Source organism: Haliotis rufescens, unplaced genomic scaffold (assembly GCF_023055435.1).
Source record: "Haliotis rufescens isolate VD_foot unplaced genomic scaffold, xgHalRufe1.0.p SCAF_11, whole genome shotgun sequence".
Taxonomy (NCBI): domain Eukaryota; kingdom Metazoa; phylum Mollusca; class Gastropoda; order Lepetellida; family Haliotidae; genus Haliotis; species Haliotis rufescens.
Window position 1 is genome coordinate 31,234,842 of NW_025963791.1, and position 22,903 is coordinate 31,257,744.

Genomic DNA, 22,903 nt, shown 5'->3' on the forward strand with positions numbered 1-22,903 from the left:
TCTCGGACAATTCCTAGGTCAAAACTAATAGTTAGAGGCGATACGCCTAATTTTGCTTCCACGTCACCGTCAAGAACTCCTAGCTTGGTGCAGACAGCCTCAGAGGCTTGGAAGGCAGGACTGGGACAGAATACTGTTCCTATATGAGTCCAGGTTTAATCCGGACGGTCGCTCAATGATCTACAGGCACACAGTAACGTTTTAGGGACGCTTACGTAACTCAACGTCGTCAGTTTAGGGGTTTGAGAGCAATGGCATGGCATGACATCACAACTCAAAGGATGACACAATTCATGATTGTTAACGGTAATTTGAATGGCGTGCGCTACCCGGAGTACATCGTTCGAGATCATGCACTAAGGTCACGTTGCAACAGGACAAAGCCCGACCACATGTTGTAAGAAACATTCAAGAAATGGGTATATTTGGTATCATTTTGTAGGAAAATATGTCCTGAATCAAATTACGTCATTTTTTGAATAAGTGGCGCCATGTAGAGGCATCGGATGATAAAATCATTTTTGCCAATACAATGGTCATTTTAAAGTTTGATTATTAAATGAGTGTTTTTAAATAGACATAGTACAGTATTGATATGACACAAAACAGAATTTTCCACACATCATTTGACTTTAAAAACAGCACATTTTCCCCCAAAATTGATTCATCAGTCAAAAAAGCATTTTACAAATCAAGATATTTTTCAAACTGGCTTATTTCTAATGTTTATTCATTGTACAATAAAATTATAAAATAAAAACAACATGTTACCAGAGGATATTCAAATTATTTTCAATCAACACAGCATACCCCTAAAAAAATGAATCAGGGGAGGTAGCTCTTGCCCAAATTTATATTTCTATGAGTTCTAATGCAATTAGCCGCGAGTCAAAGGGACGTAACCGCATTACAAATACTGGCCCTTTACATGCGCGTCCGGTATGCGCATGAACAATGGTATCCAACGTCTTTAATGCAGCATGCCATTGCCGTACTGCCATGGCCAGCCGTTTCCCCACACCGCGGCCGCATTGAACATGCCTGGGGTGATATAACACGACATCTCAACAGGACGGTAGCCCGCCAGATCAGATGACCAATCTTTGGTTGACATTTGGAACAACATCCCCCAGGCTGTTCATCCTTCATCTGGTGTCTTCAATGCGCCGCCACTGCCTCGCCTGTATCAACATAAATGGTGGACACATCTGATATTGACATTGTTAACTGACTTTGCACCTTTGTGGCTCTGTCTGTTGTTACCAGGTATTGGTATTATCAATGAATTGGTTATGATAAAACATTAATCAGACTTATTACCAAATATTATGTTGTTTATATAACCCATCACTAACACCGGGGCACGGGTGGCCGAGTCGTCTTAGGCGCCGCGATTCGCTGTGCAGAGTTGCGTCCCTTTGGCTCACCAGGAACCTATGATTGTGGGTTCGAATCCCGGTTCGCCACGATTATGTTTCTAGGTTTGTCAGCACCATACCCGTGCTCGTGGGTTTCACCGAAGTGGTAAACGTCTGAGACTTGCATCACTTTGGGCTTTCCATCAACATTAAGCTGACACGCCGCGATATAACTGGAATACTGTTAAAAGCGGCGTTAAACCCAATTCACTTACTCACTCACCACCTCATATGGAACACAGTTATCTTTTTCCACTAGTATATAGGAATCAATAGAGACACAATTTAATTGATGCAAAGGGAAATTCTATACTGTTCTGGAAACTATTAAAGCAAGAGTAAGTTGACTAATCAGATGGAATCCGTACACAAGGATGAGTAGACCATTTTTCATCTATCTTATTCTGTGCAAATGTGTGTCAGTGTGACACGGGAGGAAATCTAAATCAGGATTAATATAATTTCACTATGTTATCAGGAAGTTGAAATTCATATTTTTAAAAAATGCGAAAAACAGATCACCTGGTCCTGATGGTATTATTTAGTTGTATTACATTCCACCGTCATATACCTGGACTTCTCCTTGGGGCGGCGTTAAACTACAAATCAATCAAACAAACAAACATGTATTCATACGGTAACACTGGTCGACCAGACCATAGCCACCTTATGGCTAGTTGTCAGGAGATACCAGAGAGAGCCGCTTGGCAACCGTATAAGACAGCCTTGTTGGGGTGATACAAATAACTGTCAGGCCTCGGTTTGGGGAATTAGCTATTGGGAGCTAGCCTTGAAACAAGAGAGAAGAGAGCTGTGAGGTCCTTAGGGTTTATTCAAGCAAGTGTGTCATATCATTCAAGTTACATCAATTAATATATAATAGTGACGTACAGTGATAATAATGACAATGATATGCTAACACAGTGTCCATCTAATAAAGACATAATAATAAAGGCAATGTATTTAATATTGGAGTATGTACGGTAACATTATACAACAGATGACGTATTTACTAGAATAATAACGGTAATGCCAAATAACATTCCTTAACAGCTAAATTGAGCATTTTGATAGAGCATGTACGGTAGACTGCGCAATCTGCTTAGATGAGGATCATGACATTTACTTATGAAAAGACGGTAAACATTAATATTTGTAGTTTCCGTAATAATTATCACAACATCATAATTTCGGCAAATACGGAAAGTAAATACTTGATCCAAATAAAGATACGAATGTACGCGGTAGAAGATATAGCTCGGTTTTAGTTAGTGTAATTATTAGTTTTAGTAGTGATTACTTTGGTGACTACGGTAATGAATCACGGCGGCTTTGTTGCTATTGACTACGCGCATTTCCTAAATATATGCGGAGCTAGACGAAAACAGCTAATGGAGTGAATACGGTAATTGTATACTTAAACGATGCGCGTTTGAATGTACGTTGTTATGAAGTATAAAGGATGACTTTAACAGTATTAAATGACTACGGTAATGAAATTGTAGTATAGGTTGTGTTGTAGCGTATGCAACTATATGAGGGACGGAACTCTTTACAATATATTCAAATACTTATTTAATGAGGATAAAACCTAGGAAATATGGAAAGCGTAGTTATAGCCTATTCTGTAAGCGCACACGGAAGGTAAAGCTGCTCATATAACCCTTGATCGGTGGACTGTCGGAAAATATGGAATAACCGACCTATGTATAAAATAGATCATGCTTGAAACAGTTGTGTTAACTCCAGGAACCGTTTTGTGACTAAGCTACATGTATGCTACGCTGCTGTAAGGAAATATAAACTGTATATGCATCTGGCGTTTTGAACAGATGATGTTAGACATAATAGGTGAATATAATCATGGATGTCGAAATACAGGAGAGAACTATTGGTGCCGCATATTAATGACACATAAACTGGAGGAGCCCACTACGTATTACACTTCAAACAACACTGGAGAGTGCCTGAGTATTAAACGGTAAATAATATATAATGAGCAGTAATTTAGAACTTGTACACAGTAGATTGAGAGTAACAATATGGCAGTAATGATTCAACTTAACTACAACATTTTAATTACAGTTTTAGATGAGGGTCAAAACCTGCGCCAGCTGGTAACAAAACATTATCAATAGAACAAGGGCCGAGGCGGACCTACGCGCCGACTTTATCTATGATTACGTAATTTTCTGTTCGCGTGAATGAGCTTGCCAAGGAGCAGCCGTCATCGTCGACCAGTGGCGATAAAAACGAGAAATACTGGTCAAGCGACTTTCGAATTTTAGAATTTCCTAATTTAAGTTTAATGTGTTAAAAATATAAAAAGTATACTGAAATATATGCACTGTAATACGTATGAAACGCGTACCAAAGATCAGACAGAATCAAGCATTTTCATCTATTTATATCAAAGACTTTGGTATTATTTCTATTCTTCCACTTCAAGTAGTTCTACACGCAGATGTTCGTACTAACGTACATGATTAACATTCAAGGTCGTATCTTATCCATTGCTTGAAATTATTTCAGAAATTTGGTTGCATGACAGTACATTTTGCCTTTGAACATCCTGCCTTTTGTCCTTTGTAAAGGGTCACACATTTTTGTGATGCTTTATATTGTGATTGGACCTTTACTGGACTTTTAGTTTCATGATAATGTGAAGTTTACACGATATACGACTTTCCTTTGGACGAGAGGCCGATCACCTATCGCGCAATTGACGTACATAAGCGTATGAACGACACATTTTGTAGATATCTTTAATCAGTTGCAGTTATTATACATAAATTGGTAAGTTCGTAAAAATTGAGTTACGATAACAAAACTACGAGGGCCATTCAATATATAACCAGCCTAACCTATTTGCTACTGCTCCTCACTTCTTTTTCCACATAATCACCATTGAGGTCTATGCACTTTGTCCAGCGATGTGTAAGAGCTAAAAGCCCGTTGTGATAGAAACCATGGGGTAGTTCGTGTAAACACCCCTCCACTGCTGTTGTGAGTTCATCATCGGACCGGAAATGACGTCCACTCAGTTCTTTCTTCAAGTTTGGGAAGAGAAAGTAGTCGCTTGGTGCCAGGTCTGGTGAGTAAGGTGGATGAGGCAATACTTTGAACCCGTTCCGCTTCACTGCGGCAACCGCAAGTCGACAGGTGTGCACTCTGGCATTATCATGTTGGAGCAGCACACCTTTTGTGATCTTTCCACGACGTTTGGCAAGAATAGCAGTCCGCAAACGGCCCAGGACATCGGAGTAGTACTCTCCAGTCTGGCCACGTGGCAAGTAGTCAATGAGCAAGACCCCTTTGGTATCCCAAAAGATGGTTGCCATGACTTTGCCAGCAGGTGGTTGAGTCTTGAACTTTTTTGGACGGGGTGAAGCTAAGCCAGTCCACTGTTTACTCTGTTCTTTGGTTTCTGGGTCATAGTGTTGTACCCAGGTTTCATCACCAGTAACAATTCTCTCCATAAAGTTGTCTGCAATGCGTCAAAAATGCCTGACACATTGACGCACGTACAGCCTTCTGATCATCACTCAGACATTTCGTGACCCATCGGGCAGACAGATTCCTCATACCCAGACGATCATGCAAAATGGTATGAACACTTCCCTCTGAAATGTCCAAGGCCTTGGCCATTTCTGACACCTTCATTCGCCTGTCTTTGACAACCAGTTGTCTCACAGCTTCACTGGTTTGGTCACCTCTACAGCCCTGCCAGGGCGTGGCTCATCTTCCAGGTTCACCCGACCCCTCTTTAATTCTGCAACCGAGAATTTGACCTGTGGATAGGATAGGATACGTTTTATTCCATACTGAAAGGCCTCAGGCCCATAGTACAATTCTGATTTCGGGAGTGGTTACAGATCCGTTTAACAGGTCATATTCTAATTAACATAGCATGATAAATGAACATTGATAGATTTTTTAGAGTATCTTTATCAGTTGTTGACATGATCGTTGTAAATCTTTGTAGAGTGGGATGTACATAACCAGGCAGATCAATATATTTTCTTCTAAGGTGGTCGTATTTTGGACAAACTAACAGAAAATGAAACTCATCTTTAATCACATTTAAATCACATTGCTCACATATTCTCAATTCTCTGTCTATGTTTCTATGCCTGCCTACTTCGATCCTAAGTCTATGAGAGCTGCATCTAAATTGTGCTAAACTTTTTCTAAACCTTTTAAAGTTCATTCAAACAAATAGTATTCTGGGGAAATTGTTGTCTTGAAAAGCTTGTAATAATTGCATTTTTCTGAACTTAAAACATGCGATGCCCATTTTTGCAAGTATATATCCTTAAGTCTTTGGCGTAAAGATACTAAAAATGAATCTGGATTGTTTGGTACACATTGATTACGCCAAACATATCCATAGCCGCAATGATTTAATAACGACTTTACATCATATACCCAATTGGGGATTCCATGTTTTTCATACAATAACATCATATTGTAACATTTTCTAGGTAATCTATTAATAGGCATTTTAAGAATCTTGAACCAATACTTGAGAATTCTAATATGTTGAAATATGTAAAGTGGTACACGTCCACATTCACAATATACCATAACACTCGATGTAGAGTTTTTTACGCCAAGGAATCGTTTACAAGCATATAGATGGACCAGTTAAATAGTTCTGTATTCAGTATGCCCCCAGACCTCTGCTCCATATAAAAGAATTGGAGTAATTTTAGTATCAAATATTTTAGAAAAAGGTTTGATATGAGAGATCAGTGAAGGTTTTCAAACTATGTAAGATTCCCATTAGTATCTTTTTTTGCCTGCATTGCTGCATTACTGGTGTGGTAATTCCACGATAATCTGCCTGTGAAGGTTACTCCCAGATATTTATTAGAAGTGACAATTTTTAACGGTTGTGAGTTGAAGAACCATTTTTCCCTACTTGATAGTTTATTTCCCTTTTTGAAAACTAACACTTTCGTTTTCTCAGTGTTCACTTGGAGTTTACAATTAGAACAGTACAGTTCCAGTGGATTTATCCAATTCTGTAAACCTTTTATCGTACTAGAGAACAGGACTATATCATCAGCAAAAAGCAACACAAATATCTTAACAATATCTGGATGCAGCTGTATACCATCCGTACAATTTTCCTTAATTTGTGCAGCCAGTTCATTGAGGAAAAAACAGAACAGGAATGGGCTAAGAATACAGCCTTGGCGTACACCAATGGTACATGTGAAGACATCAGAGTATATTCCCCGATTTTTAACACATGACTTTACATTTTGATAAATATTGCATAATAGTTTACCCATTTGATTACTCACCCCATTTGAACGAAACAATGACCACATTATATTTCTGTTTACAGAATCAAACGCTTTTTTGAAATCAACAAAAATTGCATAACATTTTCCACCTTTTCTCTGCATGTATTTGTGAATAATCGCATTAGGTACGAACATATTATCCGTGGTTGAATACCCTTGTCTAAAACCTGCTTGTTCTTCCGAAATTTTATCTAATGAATCTGACCAAAAAGTGAGCCTTTTATTAATAATAGAAATAAATATTTTACTAAAAACAGTCGGAAGGGTAATTCCTCGATAATTTTTGTTATCGATATGTGATCCTGATTTATGTAGTGGAACAATCACACCGATAGTCCACTCTTTTGGGAAATAAGACGTTTCTAAAATCATATTAAGAGTAATTCAAGGTATGGGAGTAGAATATTAACAGAATGTTTAAAAAATTCTGGAATTAAACCATCTATGCCGGAACTCTTGCTGTTTTTCAAATCGTAGATAGCTTTTTGAATTTCCTCTCTTGTGATTGGCGAGTCAAGAATTGTAGGAGTTATGTCATTATCACATGTTTCCTGATCTGATAATTCAAAGTAGGTATCATCCCCAACACTATTACCACTAAACTTATTTTTGAAATAATCATACCATTTATCAATTTCAATATTATTTTTAAACTCATAATGTGGATTTAGCTTGTGGAGGGTTGTCCAAAATTCTTTCAACGACTTAATGTTATCTTCCAAATATTGTTTTTTTCTTTTCAAGAAATATAATCTTCTTTTCCCTGCACGTGGTTTTGTAAAGATTTCTAATTCTTGTATATTCCTGAAATGACTGTTAATCTTTATCTCTTCTGAATTTGTTGAGGCATGTACATCTCTCTTTTTTTAGTAACTGACATTCCCAATCAAACCATTTTTGTGTTTTCTTGTCCACGTGAACCACTTTCTTCATTTCGTTCCCAGCAAAGGAGAGTGCTTCTCTAATAAACTCAATACTTTCATCAATATTTGTGAATACGGTATCTACTGCTTTTTCAACCAATTTGACCTGTGCATACGAAGGTGCACTGTGACCATAAACATCTGACAATTCATCATGTATCTCCTTTCCCGGTTTCCCTTTTAAGTAGAGGTACCTAATAACAGCCCTGTATTCAACCTTTGACGAAAATTTGACAGAATCTACCCTTGCCATCTTTATAGATCACGTGTGTGACTTCAAAAACAATTTCCTCAGTGAAACTTTGTCTATGCACGTGACATACATTGGAGCACAGCACGTGACAAACATTCAACCGTTAAGATCTGATAAATAGCTTAAGCTGGTTATATATTTAATGGCCCTCGTATTTGGAAAAAGCCTTTTCGACCTCTGTGTTCAAAGACATAAAGGTCATGGTCTGTTTGATTGCACATTTCAAAACTATCATACATAGAATCAGTCTCGTGCGTAACAACAATTCCTACCCTTTATATGTTTATTTGTGTCGACATCGATGTGATTTAAGCCCAGCTCGTCTTGAGGTAAAGAACTGAACCTGGCTTAGCATCGTAGATAGGGACAGAAAGTGAAACTCATTTCTTCTGACAACATGAAGATGATGGTTTTCCCATTGCTTTTGATGTTCATCAATAGTTTGTCTGTATTTGGCTTCAGCACATTCAAACAGCCAAAGTTCAAGATAAATGCTATCACGCGCAGTAAACCCGGGTATGTGACAGAGCTGGAAGAGGCCAGGGACGACATGATGTCCAAACAAGGTAGGTGTTTGTGTTGTGTTCATATGGGGGTACTTCAGAGAAAGTATCGTTCAATACGAGAAAGTGTTGTTTTTATAAATATTTTTGCAAATGCCCTGAAAACCATTTGAACCAAAGCTGTTAGCCAGATGGTTCCAATAAAGAGATAGACCTTATGTGCTTCTAGATTTGGGGGTTTAAATATGAATTAGATGCCCGAAAATCTCATTCACTCACTCTCTTTTAAGAATCTCTTTTCTGAAATAACTTTTGTACCTATGTTTTGTGTTTGACAGTTGAAGACACAAACACAGATGAGTGAGTGAGTGAGTGAGATGGGTTTAACGCCGCTTTTAACAGTATTCCAGTTATATCGCGGCGTGTCAGCTTAATGCGGGAGGAAAGCCCGAAGTGTGATGCAGGTCTCAGACGTTTATCACTTCGGTGAAACCCACGAGCACGGGTTTGGTGCTGACAAACCTAGAAACATAATCGGGGCCAAACACAGATGAACTTTACCTACGGTTAACGCGTGACTGTCATGAATATTGTTTCACCTAAGTTATTATCATCCGCCACGAAGTGATGCAGGGAATATACAAACGGAGCTTCGGAATGGGAACGAATTGTCTCAAAAACTGTTGAAGTTAGAGACGTACAATTAAACACACTGTTGTTACTGGTCACGATCGAAAATGAGTTCGATAATTGGTGCCTTAAAATAATTTTTTACAAGGTTTAGGCCCTTGTCCCATGCTCTTCAAATGGGGACAAGTTTTCTCAGATAATACTGAAGTTACATGAACGCAAGTTCCAATACATATCTGGGGAATACTTGTCAAGACTAAGTTAAAGAGTGTGATGGTGTATTGTCTTTTCTGGAGTTGCCCTCCCTTTCTCCATACTTTAGAAACTTGGTGCCGTAGATTATTTTTGGACAGAGTTCCGGTCCTTGACCAATGTTATTCTACTTGGAGTTACGTTACTTGCTGCATGTATTTAGGTTTTGTTTCATCCTGTTTTAAATGTAGAAACTACATGAAAGTTTGCATGCTTATAAAAGACACTCGTGTAGGTTGAGCTTAAACATTGGTGCCGCAAAAATATATAAAGTACGGTCCTTGATCCATGTTATTTTACTGAGAGCATCATTGCTGTAATGGGGACAAGTTTTCTCCACAGAATGACATGGATGACACTTTGCATGCTAATTTTAGACATACTTGTAACGACTAACTTGATGCTGTATTTTTCCCCGAGTTACCCAACCTTTCTCCATTCTTTTGGTTTTGTGCATCTTCTTTCCAGTGCATGATGTTAGAAACTCATAAATTTTATACCAAAATAATTTCGTGAAAGGAACAAATTTTCTCATGTACCCCGTGGCTGGGGATAGTGATAGCCCTCTTTTCTTGTTATTACTGAATTAACCTGCCATTGAAAAAAATAGCTTGGATGAAAATATTTGGTATTTCCTGTCATATCTGAAACCAAACTTTTTGTTAGTTAGTTTGTTGTTTAACGCCGCACTCAACAATATTCCAGCTACATGACGGCGGTCTGTCAATAATCGAGTCTGGATTACACAATCCAGTGATTGACATCATGAGCATCGATCCACGCAATTTGGATACGATGACATGCATCAACCAAGTCAGCGAGTCTGACCACCCGAATCCCGTTAGTCGCCTCTAAAGACAAGCATAGTCGCCTATTACGGCAAGCATGGGTTGCTGAAGACGTATTCTAACCTGAGTAAATTGTATTCTAGATCAATTCGACAAAGATTTAAAGAATGTATCTGCCAGAGTGGACGAGGTATCAGGAAAGCTTGAAACAACACAGTCTATTTGCCTCAGCAAGCAAGGTAAGTTATTTATCAGCTTGAAGACCTTATTAACTCAAACTGACACTTTAATATGTACTCGTCCACATAAGCCTGGTGTGACGTCCCGTCCGCTGATGTTCTTGGACAATGCTGGGGCTGTGGGGTAGCCTATAGTCTGGAAGGTAATTTAGGTACCGACGTTTACTACAATATCTGAAAAACTATTGGACCTACTCCAGTCAAAGTTGGTATGAGATTATTAAACAGTCATACATAACTGGATAGTACATTTAAAGACAACCGATGCATGAATAAAAAATCTGTCTATTTAGCTATCGCTATATTTCATCAACAACCAGACCTGTTCGTCACGGGTGGAACGAGCATTCATTGAAACAGCCATCTGCATAATGCTACCCCTGCGTCACAGGGCCATATGACGCAGTTGAACCAATCAACGGGATTCCCTTCCAGACTATAGCTGGTAACGCGTTGGATCGTCACGTTGAAGGCCCGGGTTCTACTACCATCATGGGTACAATGTGTCAAGCCCACTACCGATCTCCCCTGGCGTGGTATAATTGTGTCCAAGCCACGATATAATTCTGATACCATAAAAATAGTCTAATCATGTTTGGAATGCGAAAGTGACATAAATGTCCATGTGACAAATGGAACCAAGGTTTACACCTTACTTATCTCTATTTACTGTATCCACAGAGAAACAGCAAGATGCAAATCATGATGAAAACGTGAATCTGCAAGAGCAGCTCGACGAAATGAAAACAGGTAAGCTTCAACTTGAAATGTTTGCGAATAGGTGTCAAGGTTATCCACGTTCAGCCACTCCGTAATGGAGGCAAGTCAAGAGATAGACAAAGCTAAGATCGTGCTATCTTGCTCATCCAAATATAGATAGTTTTGTTTCTATGCTGCAAACAGTCACTACAAATATTTTTCGTACCTTGTCAGTGTATATTTATCATGTCAATAAGAAATTAATCTGTGCATACATCATCTCTTGTGGACATGTAGCCTTTTAGTATTAATAAAAAAAGATTATAAGATGCAAAGGATAGAGTAAAAGCATTCTGGTTGTTATATATTTAATATAAGTCTTTGCTTTCCTGTATAAAAACATGTGCATTATTAATTTGTAATCATTTTGGTCATTATCCAAATAGAATAGTGCGTCTTTTCTTCCGTGGACAATAGTCACCGCTGGCTTAATTCTATAAATTCCAGCATAAATGGTGACGTTTCCCGTTTCTAAGCTACGGTTTTCATGATTTCGCATGTACGGTGGGACACACAGATTGCCTTCTCTGTGACCTTGTGATTGACCCCGCGCAATCACACTAAATGTCCAGGTTTCCCGATCTACGCCATAAATCATAATTTGACGGGCGTGATTGAAATGTCCAGGATGAGGGCTGAACACAAAAGGCTTTTGTTCTGGAACTTAAAGTAATATTGATCGACATTAACTTCAACTATTTATAGTATTTGCACACAGCTGCTGTGGAACTAACGGTAGACAATGTAACCAGCCGGTAGTTTGATTGTATCGTGGAAAGCAATGTTTCCTTCGACATTTTGTGTGTGTTTCTCATCTCCCGTCCTAAATTACAATTCCACTCAAACATAAAACACATTCTCCCCAAAAAATGTAAATCACGCCGCCCTGGAAAAACGTGTAACTATTTTCTGTTTTAAAAGACATATCCGCTCTGTATTCTATGGAAATGCTATTTAAAAATGGAAAGAACTATACCTAGCGCTTTGTGTTTACCGTCTAAACAAATCTCCGTTCTTCCATTGTTAAAGCCGGGCGGCGGGGTAGCCTAATAGTTCAAGCGTTCGCTCGTCACAATGAAGACCCGGGTTCGATTCCCCACATGGGTACAATGTGTGAATCCCATTTCTGGTGTCCCCTGCCTTGATATTGCTGGAATATTTCTAAAAGCGGCGTAAAACCATACTCAATCTAGCTTTAAAGCTCTCACCATCAATGCAGCAACCGTTTCACTTAAAATTTAGCATATGAACAATTAAATTGTGAATTAGAATCAGGAAATTTGTTTTCGGTTTGTGGAAACATAAACGCAAATACAGTAGACTACGGTAATAACGAACTCAAAGGGACTAATTTTAGTTCGTTATAACCGTAGTTCGTTATAAGCATATATACATCATAACTACAGCAAATAATCGGGATTAAAAAGTAAGTTCGTTATATCCGTCAGTTCGTTATAAGGGTGTGCGTTTTAACCGTAGTCTACTGTATACTAGCTTGGTTAGCCAATAAAATTCCACGGAATCAATTGCAATGGATACATTGACTAATAAAATCCTTATATTTCGGTTGCCAACACACAGCAATACAGAACATTGAAAAGATGGCAGTTGAAAAAGCGGTGAAAGTTATGGAAGAGCACATTAAAGAACTGAAGGACTCGATGTTGATCCAGACAGAAATTCAGGCAGACAAATCACACAATTGTTCAGAGGCCATCCGGAGCCTGGAACATGGGGTTTACAATCTGGAAATAAAGAGTGAAGAAACTGAAAGTATACTCAGTAACCTCACGGCCTCAACTGCCAACCTGACTGAATTCGTGCAGGGTGAGTTTCTGTAGTTTTCCTCTTTTTAAACTACAGTAAACTACGGTTATAACGAACTCAAGGGGTCTACTAATTTTAGTTCGTTATAACCGTAGTTCGTTATAAGCATATATACAGCATAACTACAGCAAATAGTCGGGACCAAAAAAGTAAGTTCGTTATATCCGTCAGTTCGTTATAAGCGTGTTCGCTATAACCGTAGTTTACTGTATCAGGTTTCATACCAACTGATTTATCATGTATCTCAAGCACATTACAATCCAGCATCATGAAATAAGTATACAAGTTTATCGTGCTTAAGGATATCCGCTGGTCTATATTTTACGAACAGAGGTATTTACCAAAGCTTATATTTCGATCTACTGTTCGAGTAAATATATATTAAAATAGTGGGTTACACATTACCCACCAAGACATACGTACACGTCTCTAGCGTCAGGTACAACTTATTGAGGGAAATGTTCACTAAAATGTAATAATTTTGATGTAAGTGTCGGCAAAGGCCTTAGCAAATTGACTTCGTTGTGCTATTTCTCAATTGCGTGGATCGATGTTCATGATGTCAGTCACTGGATTGAGTGGTTCAGACTCGATTATTTACAGACCGCCGTCATTTAGCTGGAATATTGCTGAGTGCGGCGATAAACAACAAACCGAAGTGGTAAACGTCTGAGACCTGCATCACTTCGGGCTTTCCTCCAACATTAAGCTGACACGCCGCGATATAACTGGAATACTGTTAAAAGCGGCGTTAAACCCAACTCACTCACTCACTCACTCTCGTTGTTCCAGGTGTTCTGTACAAGCTGTCCGCGTATATCGGCAATGTGGGGTACGGGGAGTCATCTGACCGGGTTTCCATCCGGATCGACGGGTCTTTAGGAGTGCACAAGATCCATGACATAAACACCCCGATACACGGCAAAGGAGAGTATGTATAGGAATCAGTTACTTAGTTCATAAGGAAAGCGGGGCGGTCGGGTAGCCTAGTGGTTAAAGCGTTAGCTCGTCACGCCGAAGACTCGGGTTCGATTCCCGACATGGGTACAATGTGTGAAGCCCATTTCTGGTGTCCCCCGCCGTGATATTACTGGAATATTGCTAAAAGCGGCGTAAAACCTCACTCACTCACTCATAAGGAAAGCCCGGAAGGAATCATTTATTTGTGGTAAGCGATGACGTTCATAGTAATTATCTAGCAATGAGGAACAAGATCGTATACGGCAGGTGAAAAACATTTTCATACTTTCCATAGGACAGTGACAAATACACTCTAACTTTCAATATACCTGACAAGTTATCTTCCACGGTCTAATTAACTAAGAGTAACAAAACATTTCCATAATCCAGATCCATTGTACTAACCAACTACATCCTAAGCATGTCTTCATGAATCTCTATCAAATAGTGAGGATACCTGCCCCAAACGTGGCACCCGTCACAAACACATGCAAAGGCAAGTCAATTGTTCACATAAAAAAACATTATGGTTCAAGTCAAAATAGAGAATTTAATCAGACATTGGGTTCTTTGTAACTGATGCGTCAAATTAGGAAATGTCCTCTAAATGTCTACCAGAAACTTTTGCTGAGAGCGGCGCTAAAACAACAAACAAAACCATACAACTTCTTGAAAGTTTAGCCTTAGGCTGGAACTGCTGGAATATTGCTCGACATGAAGGAAAGGTTGACAATTGGAAATTTGACTCTACCCTCTTATCACACAATCTCGTAGATATTTTTTTTGTCACTCTGAATCTGTATGCATAGATCTAAATATGCAACAGATGAGTCGTTTGTTTATAAATATTGTATTGGTCATAGCAAGTGAGACGGGTCAGGTTTCGCGAACTCCTGGTATTATCACTATAACGTCATTCAACTGATTGATAGTGATATAAACTGCGTGTAAGTTTGTCACCAGCCGTATGGAGACTGCGTGTAAGTTTGTCACCTGCCGTATGGAGACTGCGTGTACGTTTATCACCTGCCGTATGGAGACTGAGAGTATGTTTGTCACCTGCCGTATGGAGACTGAGAGTATGTTTGTCACCTGCCGTATGGAGACTGCGTGTACGTTTGTCACCTGCCGTATGGAGACTGCGTGTACGTTTGTCACCTGCCGTATGGAGACTGAGAGTATGTTTGTCACCTGCCGGATGAAGTCCGCGTGTATGTTTGTCACCTGTCGTACGGAGACTGTGTGTACTTTTATCACCTGATGTATGAAGACTGCGTGTAAGTTTTCACCTATCGTATGGAGACTGCAAGTATGTTTGTCACCTGATGTATGAAGACTGCGTATATGTTTGTCACCTGATGTATGAAGACTGCGGGTAAGTTTGTCACCTGTCGTATTGAGACTGCGAGTATGTTTGTTACCTACCGTATGAAGACAGCGAGTATGTTTGTTACCTACCGTATGAAGACTGCGAGTATGTTTGTTACCTACCGTATGAAGACTGCGAGTATGTTTGTTACCTACCGTATGAAGACTTCGAGTATGTTTGTTACCTTCCGTATGGAAACTGCAAGTATGTTTGTCACCTGTTGTATGAAGACTGCGTATATGTTTGTCACCTGATGTATGAAGACTGCGAGTATGTTTGTTACCTACCGTATGAAGACTGCGAGTATGTTTGTTACCTTCCGTATGGAAACTGCAAGTATGTTTGTCACCTGTTGTATGAAGACTGCGTATATGTTTGACACCTGATGTATGAAGACTGCGAGTATGTTTGTTACCTACCGTATGAAGACTGCGGGTATGTTTGTTACCTTCCGTATGGAAACTGCGAGTATGTTTGTTACCTTCCGTATAGAAACTGCAAGTATGTTTGTCACCTGTTGTATGAAGACTGCGTATATGTTTGTCACCTGATGTATGAAGACTGCGAGTATGTTTGTTACCTACCGTATGGAAACTGCGAGTATGTTTGTCACCTGCCGTATGAAGACTGCATGTATGTTTGTTACAATTGTGTAATTTTTCTTCGAGAGTGTAGATGTTACCTGCCGTATTCTAGCTGCAAGAGCGTATTTGTTAAATGCACCACAATATAAATACAGCTGGTAATAAATACACCTACAGTCTAAATACAGTTGCTGATCAATACATCCACAGTCTAAGTAAAGTTGATGATAAATACATAAACAGTCTAAATACAGTTAGTGATTTACACATCCTCAGTCGAAATACAGTTGGTTATAAATACACCCAAAGTCTTAAGACGGTAGGTGATAAATAAATCGACAGTGTAAATACAGTTGGTGATAAATACATCGACAGTGTAAATACAGTTGGTTATTAAAACATCGACAGTATTAATACAGTTGGTGATAAATACATCTACAGTCTAAATACAGTTGGTGATAAATATAACCACAGTCTAAATACAGTAGATGATAAATACATCCACAGTCTAAATACAATTGGCGGTAAATACATCGACAGTCTAAATACAGTTGGTGATAAATACATCGACAGTGTAAATACAGTTGGTGATAAATACATCGACAGTCTAAATACAGTTGGTGAAAAATAAATCGACAGTCTAAATACAGTCGGTGATAAATACATCCACAGTTTTAATACAGTTGGTGCTAAATACATCCACATTCTAAATACAGTTGGCGGTAAATAGATCGACAGTGTATGTACAGTTGGTGATAAATACATCCACAGTCTAAATACAGTTGGTGATAAATACACCCACAGTCTAAATACAGTTGGCAATAAATACATCGACAGTCTAAATACAGTCGGTGATAAATACATCGACAGTGTAAATACAGTTGGCAATAAATACATCGACAGTCTAAATACAGTCGGTGATAAATACATCGACAGTGTAAATACAGTTGGTGATAAATACATCGACAGTGTAAATACAGTTGGTGATAAATACATCGACAGTGTAAATACAGTTGGTGATAAATACAACGACAGTGTAAATACAGTTGGTGATAAATACATCGACAGTGTAAATACAGTTGGTGATAAATACATCGACAGTGTAAATACAGTTGGTGATAAATACATCGACAGTCTAAATACAGTCGGTGATAAATACATCGACAGTGTAAATACAGTCGGTGATAAATACATCGACAGTGTAAATACAGTTGGTGATAAATACATCGACAGTGTAAATACAGTTGGTGATAAATACATCGACAGTGTAAATACAGTCGGTGATAAATACATCGACAGTGTAAATACAGTCGGTGATAAATACATCGACAGTCTAAATACAGTCGGTGATAAATACATCGACAGTGTATGCACAGTTGGTGATAAATACATCGACAGTGTAAATACAGTTGGCAAAAAATACATCGACAGTGTAAATACAGTTGGTGATAAATACATCGACAGTGTAAATACAGTTGGCAATAAATACATCGACAGTCTAAATACAGTCGGTGATAAATACATCGACAGTGTAAATACAGTTGGCAATAAATACATCGACAGTCAAAATACAGTTGGCAATAAATACATCGACAGTCTAAATGCAGTCGGTGATAAATACATCGACAGTGTAAATACAGTTGGTGATAAATACATCGACAGTGTAAATACAGTTGGTGATAAATACATCGACAGTGTAAATACAGTTGGTGATAAATACATCGACAGTGTAAATACAGTTGGTGATAAATACATCGACAGTCTAAATACAGTCGGTGATAAATACATCGACAGTGTAAATACAGTCGGTGATAAATACATCGACAGTCTAAATACAGTTGGTGATAAATACATCGACAGTGTAAATACAGTTGGTGATAAATACATCGACAGTCTAAATACAGTCGGTGATAAATACATCGACAGTGTAAATACAGTCGGTGATAAATACATCGACAGTGTATGCACAGTTGGTGATAAATACATCGACAGTGTAAATACAGTTGGCAATAAATACATCGACAGTGTAAATACAGTTGGTGATAAATACATCGACAGTGTAAATACAGTTGGTGATAAATACATCGACAGTCTAAATACAGTCGGTGATAAATACATCGACAGTGTATGCACAGTTGGTGATAAATACATCGACAGTCTAAATACAGTCGGTGATAAATACATCGACAGTGTATGCACAGTTTGTGATAAATACATCGACAGTGTAAATACAGTTGGCAATAAATACATCGACAGTGTAAATACAGTTGGTGATAAATACATCGACAGTGTAAATACAGTTGGCAATAAATACATCGACAGTCTAAATACAGTCGGTGATAAATACATCGACAGTGTAAATACAGTTGGTGATAAATACATCGACAGTGTAAATACAGTCGGTGATAAATACATCGACAGTGTAAATACAGTTGGTGATAAATACAACGACAGTGTAAATACAGTTGGTGATAAATACATCGACAGTGTAAATACAGTTGGTGATAAATACATCGACAGTGTAAATACAGTTGGTGATAAATACATCGACAGTCTAAATACAGTCGGTGATAAATACATCGACAGTGTAAATACAGTCGGTGATAAATACATCGACAGTGTAAATACAGTTGGTGATAAATACATCGACAGTGTAAATACAGTTGGTGATAAATACATCGACAGTCTAAATACAGTCGGTGATAAATACATCGACAGTGTATGCACAGTTGGTGATAAATACATCGACAGTCTAAATACAGTCGGTGATAAATACATCGACAGTGTATGCACAGTTGGTGATAAATACATCGACAGTGTAAATACAGTTGGCAATAAATACATCGACAGTCTAAATACAGTCGGTGATAAATACATCGACAGTGTAAATACAGTTGGTGATAAATTCATGGAGAGTCTAAATTCAGTGGATGACAAATACATGCACACTCTTGATAGAGTGAGTAAGAGAAGTGAAATGTTGCATAGACATTGTTGTTTTGTAAAATCTTGAATTAATTTTTAAGCAACCAAGCTAGTTCGTTCCCCATATGTGTGGAATGTGTAAAACCAATTTCTGGTGTCCCCTGCCGTGATATTTCTGGAATATTGTTAAAAGCGGCGTAAACCCAGATTTACTTATCCAGCCAACTTTAAATCCTTACGAGCACAACTGTTCCCATACTCACATTAAATACACTTTTGATTTCAGAGTAAATGAGGTCTATTTCCAATCCCCGAGACTTGGCTTAATCGATAGTGTGCATATGCAACTGCACGGCAGCGATGGGTGGTACATTGAGAAGGTGGGTTTCTAGCATTTGTCAACTCGTAGTCAGCTTTAGACATTTTTTTACTCCTCTGTTATGCCATTTAGAAAAACAACAACAAATTATTTGTCAATACAATTGTGAAAGTTATTCAAGTGGCTTACATACGTAAGCCTGTTTCTGATATAAAATCGTTCTTGAATAAACGAAAATCATTCAAACATGATGCGTCCTACCCAGGTGACTATAGACGAGCTCTATACGGGAAATGTGTTCACGTTCGTCTACGATGCCTGGCTTGATGATGAAAGTGGTCCAATGGCGGCTACGGTGAAGCTAACATCAGCCACCAACCGCGGCATCAGCACATAGGTGAGAAGGGTTGAGGTGAAATGGGGTTTAACGTCGCGTTCAAGATTCCTTTGTAAGAACATAATTTTTTCATATTTATTTGTATGTCAGATTTTTTCTATATTATAATCAGTTGTTCTTAATGTTATAAAAAGGATAAGATGATTTTCGTGATCGTTTTTGATTGGAAAGAATCAGTATTTACAAAGTGTTGTAAGTTTGCTTTCCGTAAAAGGCGACTATGCTTGTAAGAAGCGACTAACGGGATCAGGTGATCAGACTCGCTGACTTGGTTGATGCATGTCATCGTGTCCGAATTGCGTTGATCGATGCTCAAGAAGCCAGTCACTGGATTGTGTTGTCCAGACTCGATTATTTACAGACTGCCGTCATATAGCTGGAATATTGCTGAGTGCGACGTTAAACAACAAACAAAAAAACAAACAAACAATCATTGAAAATGTTGTTCCTGTTATTAGGGGGTACCTTCCATACATCACAAGTGTTGCAGCTCCGAGAAGGACGGCCAACGAATGCCTCGACATTATTTGCAGAATAAATATTGACGCAATCACAATTTGTTTTAATTATAGTGACCTTTGACATAGTCAATATGAGATTATGTCTTGTTTGTCTTCAGTTTTCTGTTTCCCTTTCCGACAATACCCTTTGGGACCCACAACAAACTACTGTTTAGAACGCCCAGAATGTCAGGGAATAATTTTGTTTTGGTGAAACGAGGGGACAAGATATTTTTCCAGGGTTACCGGAAAGAGATTATACTTTTCATATGAATACCTAGAATATCAAATTCTGGTCCCCTACTTGGACAAACTATTCAGAAAGAGTGAGTGTTAACATTGAACATGGTATCGCCCTACATCAGCCTTATAGCGGGGGACACGGGTGGCCCAGTCGTCTAAGCCGCCGCGATTCGCTGTGCAGAGTTGCGTCCCTTGGGGATGCCAGAAACCTATGATTGTGGGTTCGAATCCAGGTTCGCCCCAATTATGTTTCTAGGTTTGTCAGCACCATACCCGTGCTCGTGGGTTTCACCGATGTGGTAAACGTCTAAAACCTGCATCACTTCGGGCTTTCCTCCCACATTAAGCTGACACGCCGCGATATGATTGGAATAATGTTAAAAGCGGCGTTAAACCCAACTCACTCACTCACTCACCTTATATCGACGTATTCTTGTTTGTTTGTTTGTTGTTTAACGCCGCACTCAGCAATATTCCAGCTATATGACGGCGGTCTGTGAATAATCGAGTCCGGACCGAACAATCCAGTGATTGACATCATGAACATCGTTTCACACAATTGGGATACGATGACATGCATCAACCAAGCCTGACCACCCGATCCCGTAAGTCGCCTCTTCTGAAAACCTATTCTAACCCGGATCTTTACAGGTCAGCGACGTATTCAAACAAAAAGTACTTTTAGGTTGTTATGTTGAAATACTGATAGATATGGATTTTACTGCAGCGTGCAGCAAATCAAACATTCATTTTTTATGCAAATTTGACATGATTACCTTTTTCCTGAACACCTTGTATCATCACCAATTCTCAGTGATCTCTTCATACAATGTTCATCACTATTTGCCTTTTACGCACAGTTGGTTGGTTTGTTTGTTGTTTAACGCCGCATCCAGCAATATTCCAGCTATATGACGGCGGTCTGTAAATAACCGAGTCTGGACCACACAATCCAGTGATTGACATCATGAACATCGATCCACGCAATTGGGTTCGAAGACATGTATCAACCAAGTCAGCGAGTCTGACCACCCGATCCCGTTATTCGCCTTTTACGACAAGCATAGTCACCTTTTACGGCAAGTATGGGTTGCTGAAGACCTATTCTACCCCGGAATCTTCACGGGTCTTACGCACAGTGGAATATGTTTCGGCAGATAATCGAGACTGACTTTACTTGTCTACCACTTGTCCCATGTAGTACACCTTTTGCCGCCCACCTTATGATTGGATAACCCGACAGCTCAAGGTCACTAATACGACAATCCGTGTTCTGAATGTATAATTAACGACAACGCATTTGGAGTTAACGACACACGAGTACTGTCAATTGGTAGACTAACATCTAGTCTCTGAAATGAACATATCGTACAGAAAAAAACCAGTTGTTCAGTTATCTTAATAAAAAATATAATAAAAGGGAGCCCAGTGACTCTCTTCATTTTCGGATACTGATACTGCAGGAATCTAGACTTGTCAAACATTATAGACTTGAATGGGCTGTATTTGATATATATTTGTATCAGGGTCTGTAAGACATACTAGGTCAATTGGGTAAAGATGCGTGTGATATTTTCAATTTTAACACCACATTTATCAATATCCCATTATACCACGACAGCCTTCGATAATCGAATATGGAGTGAGTGAGTGAGTATGGTTTTACGCCGCTTTTAGCAATATTCCAGCAATATCACTGCAGGGGGACACCAGAAATGGGCTTCACATATTGTACCCATGTCGGGAATCGAACCAGGGTCTTCGGCGTGACGAGCGAACGCTTTAACCACTAGGCTACCCGACCGCCCCCAAAATCGAATATGGACCAAGATGCTGAAAACACAAAGCATCCGATGACACCTCATCAACCAATTCGCCCAATCTGACCACCCGACCCTTTTACGACCGCTCAAGTTCCTCAGTCAATATGAAATAAATCAGCAAATCAATGAAACAAATCAAAGAAAAAATCAAATATAGTAATGAAATATAGGCTGACAGCCGAACACAGCAGGTTCACGTTGGCTGCGGTCATCGTGTACCGTCACCGGTTTGTCGCTCAATATCAGCTATCCTGTCACTACTGGGGCATACGATTCGAAACGGCTAGAAAGATTTGCCAATTTGGGTTGTTGGATTAACAAGGCCGCTCTACATCTCCGACAAGCTACAAGCATGAAATATTTCGTACATCCTGTACAACAATATGTGCCTTAATCACTTCCACTGAGTACGTACAGTTTACCTAATCGGAAGAAAACTTCGAATAAGGATTCCAGATCGAAAACACAGGTTGGTACAGCTTTTGAAAACAAGATGGCGACCTCCAAAAATCCGTTCAGGTTATTGTGTTTTATCGGCTAGTCATTATGTGTCAGCGTCGATAAATAACCGGTTTCAATGACGGCACTAGACTTGAGTGAGTGAGTGAGTGAGTGAGTATGGTTTTACGCCGCTTTTAGCAATATTCCAGCAATATTACGGCGGGGGTCACCAGAAATGGGCTTCACACATTGTACCCATGTCGGGAATTGAACCCGGGTCTTCGGCGTGACGAGCGAACGCTTTAACCACCAGGCTACCCGACCGCCCCCAATCAAAATGTCATGAACAGGAAGCTAACTAAATTATAAATGTTGCCTATTTTACATTTAATGAACAAAAACGGAGGGATCATGAACAGTCATGAATATAGTAAC

The 22,903-nt window shown here is 39.1% G+C and overlaps 2 protein-coding genes across 2 annotated transcripts; one reads left to right on the forward strand and one right to left on the reverse strand.

Moving 5' to 3' along the window:
* Window positions 1–4,282: 4,282 nt before the first annotated feature.
* Window positions 4,283–4,897, reverse strand: LOC125378093 (histone-lysine N-methyltransferase SETMAR-like). The gene has a single exon (XM_048392943.1). It carries the CDS (start codon window positions 4,895–4,897, stop codon window positions 4,283–4,285), a length of 615 nt encoding a protein of 204 aa, XP_048248900.1.
* A 3,333-nt stretch (window positions 4,898–8,230) lies between these two features.
* On the forward strand, window positions 8,231–20,009 carry LOC124132622. Its single transcript, XM_046496623.2, has 8 exons — window positions 8,231–8,475; window positions 10,226–10,321; window positions 11,003–11,071; window positions 12,662–12,907; window positions 13,700–13,838; window positions 19,032–19,125; window positions 19,330–19,461; window positions 19,920–20,009. Exons 1-7 carry the CDS (start codon window positions 8,307–8,309, stop codon window positions 19,459–19,461), a joined length of 945 nt encoding a protein of 314 aa, XP_046352579.2. The 5' UTR covers window positions 8,231–8,306; the 3' UTR covers window positions 19,920–20,009.
* The last annotated feature ends 2,894 nt before the right edge of the window (window positions 20,010–22,903 follow it).

Coding starts and splice junctions, on each gene's coding strand:
- LOC125378093 (XM_048392943.1), bottom strand. CDS start 4,897: ATGGAGAGAATTGTTACTGGTGATGAAACCTGGGTACAACACTATGAC.
- LOC124132622 (XM_046496623.2), top strand. CDS start 8,307: ATGAAGATGATGGTTTTCCCATTGCTTTTGATGTTCATCAATAGTTTG. Junction 8,476..10,225: donor CGACATGATGTCCAAACAAG/GTAGGTGTTTGT, acceptor ATTGTATTCTAG/ATCAATTCGACAAAGATTTA. Junction 10,322..11,002: donor TATTTGCCTCAGCAAGCAAG/GTAAGTTATTTA, acceptor CTGTATCCACAG/AGAAACAGCAAGATGCAAAT.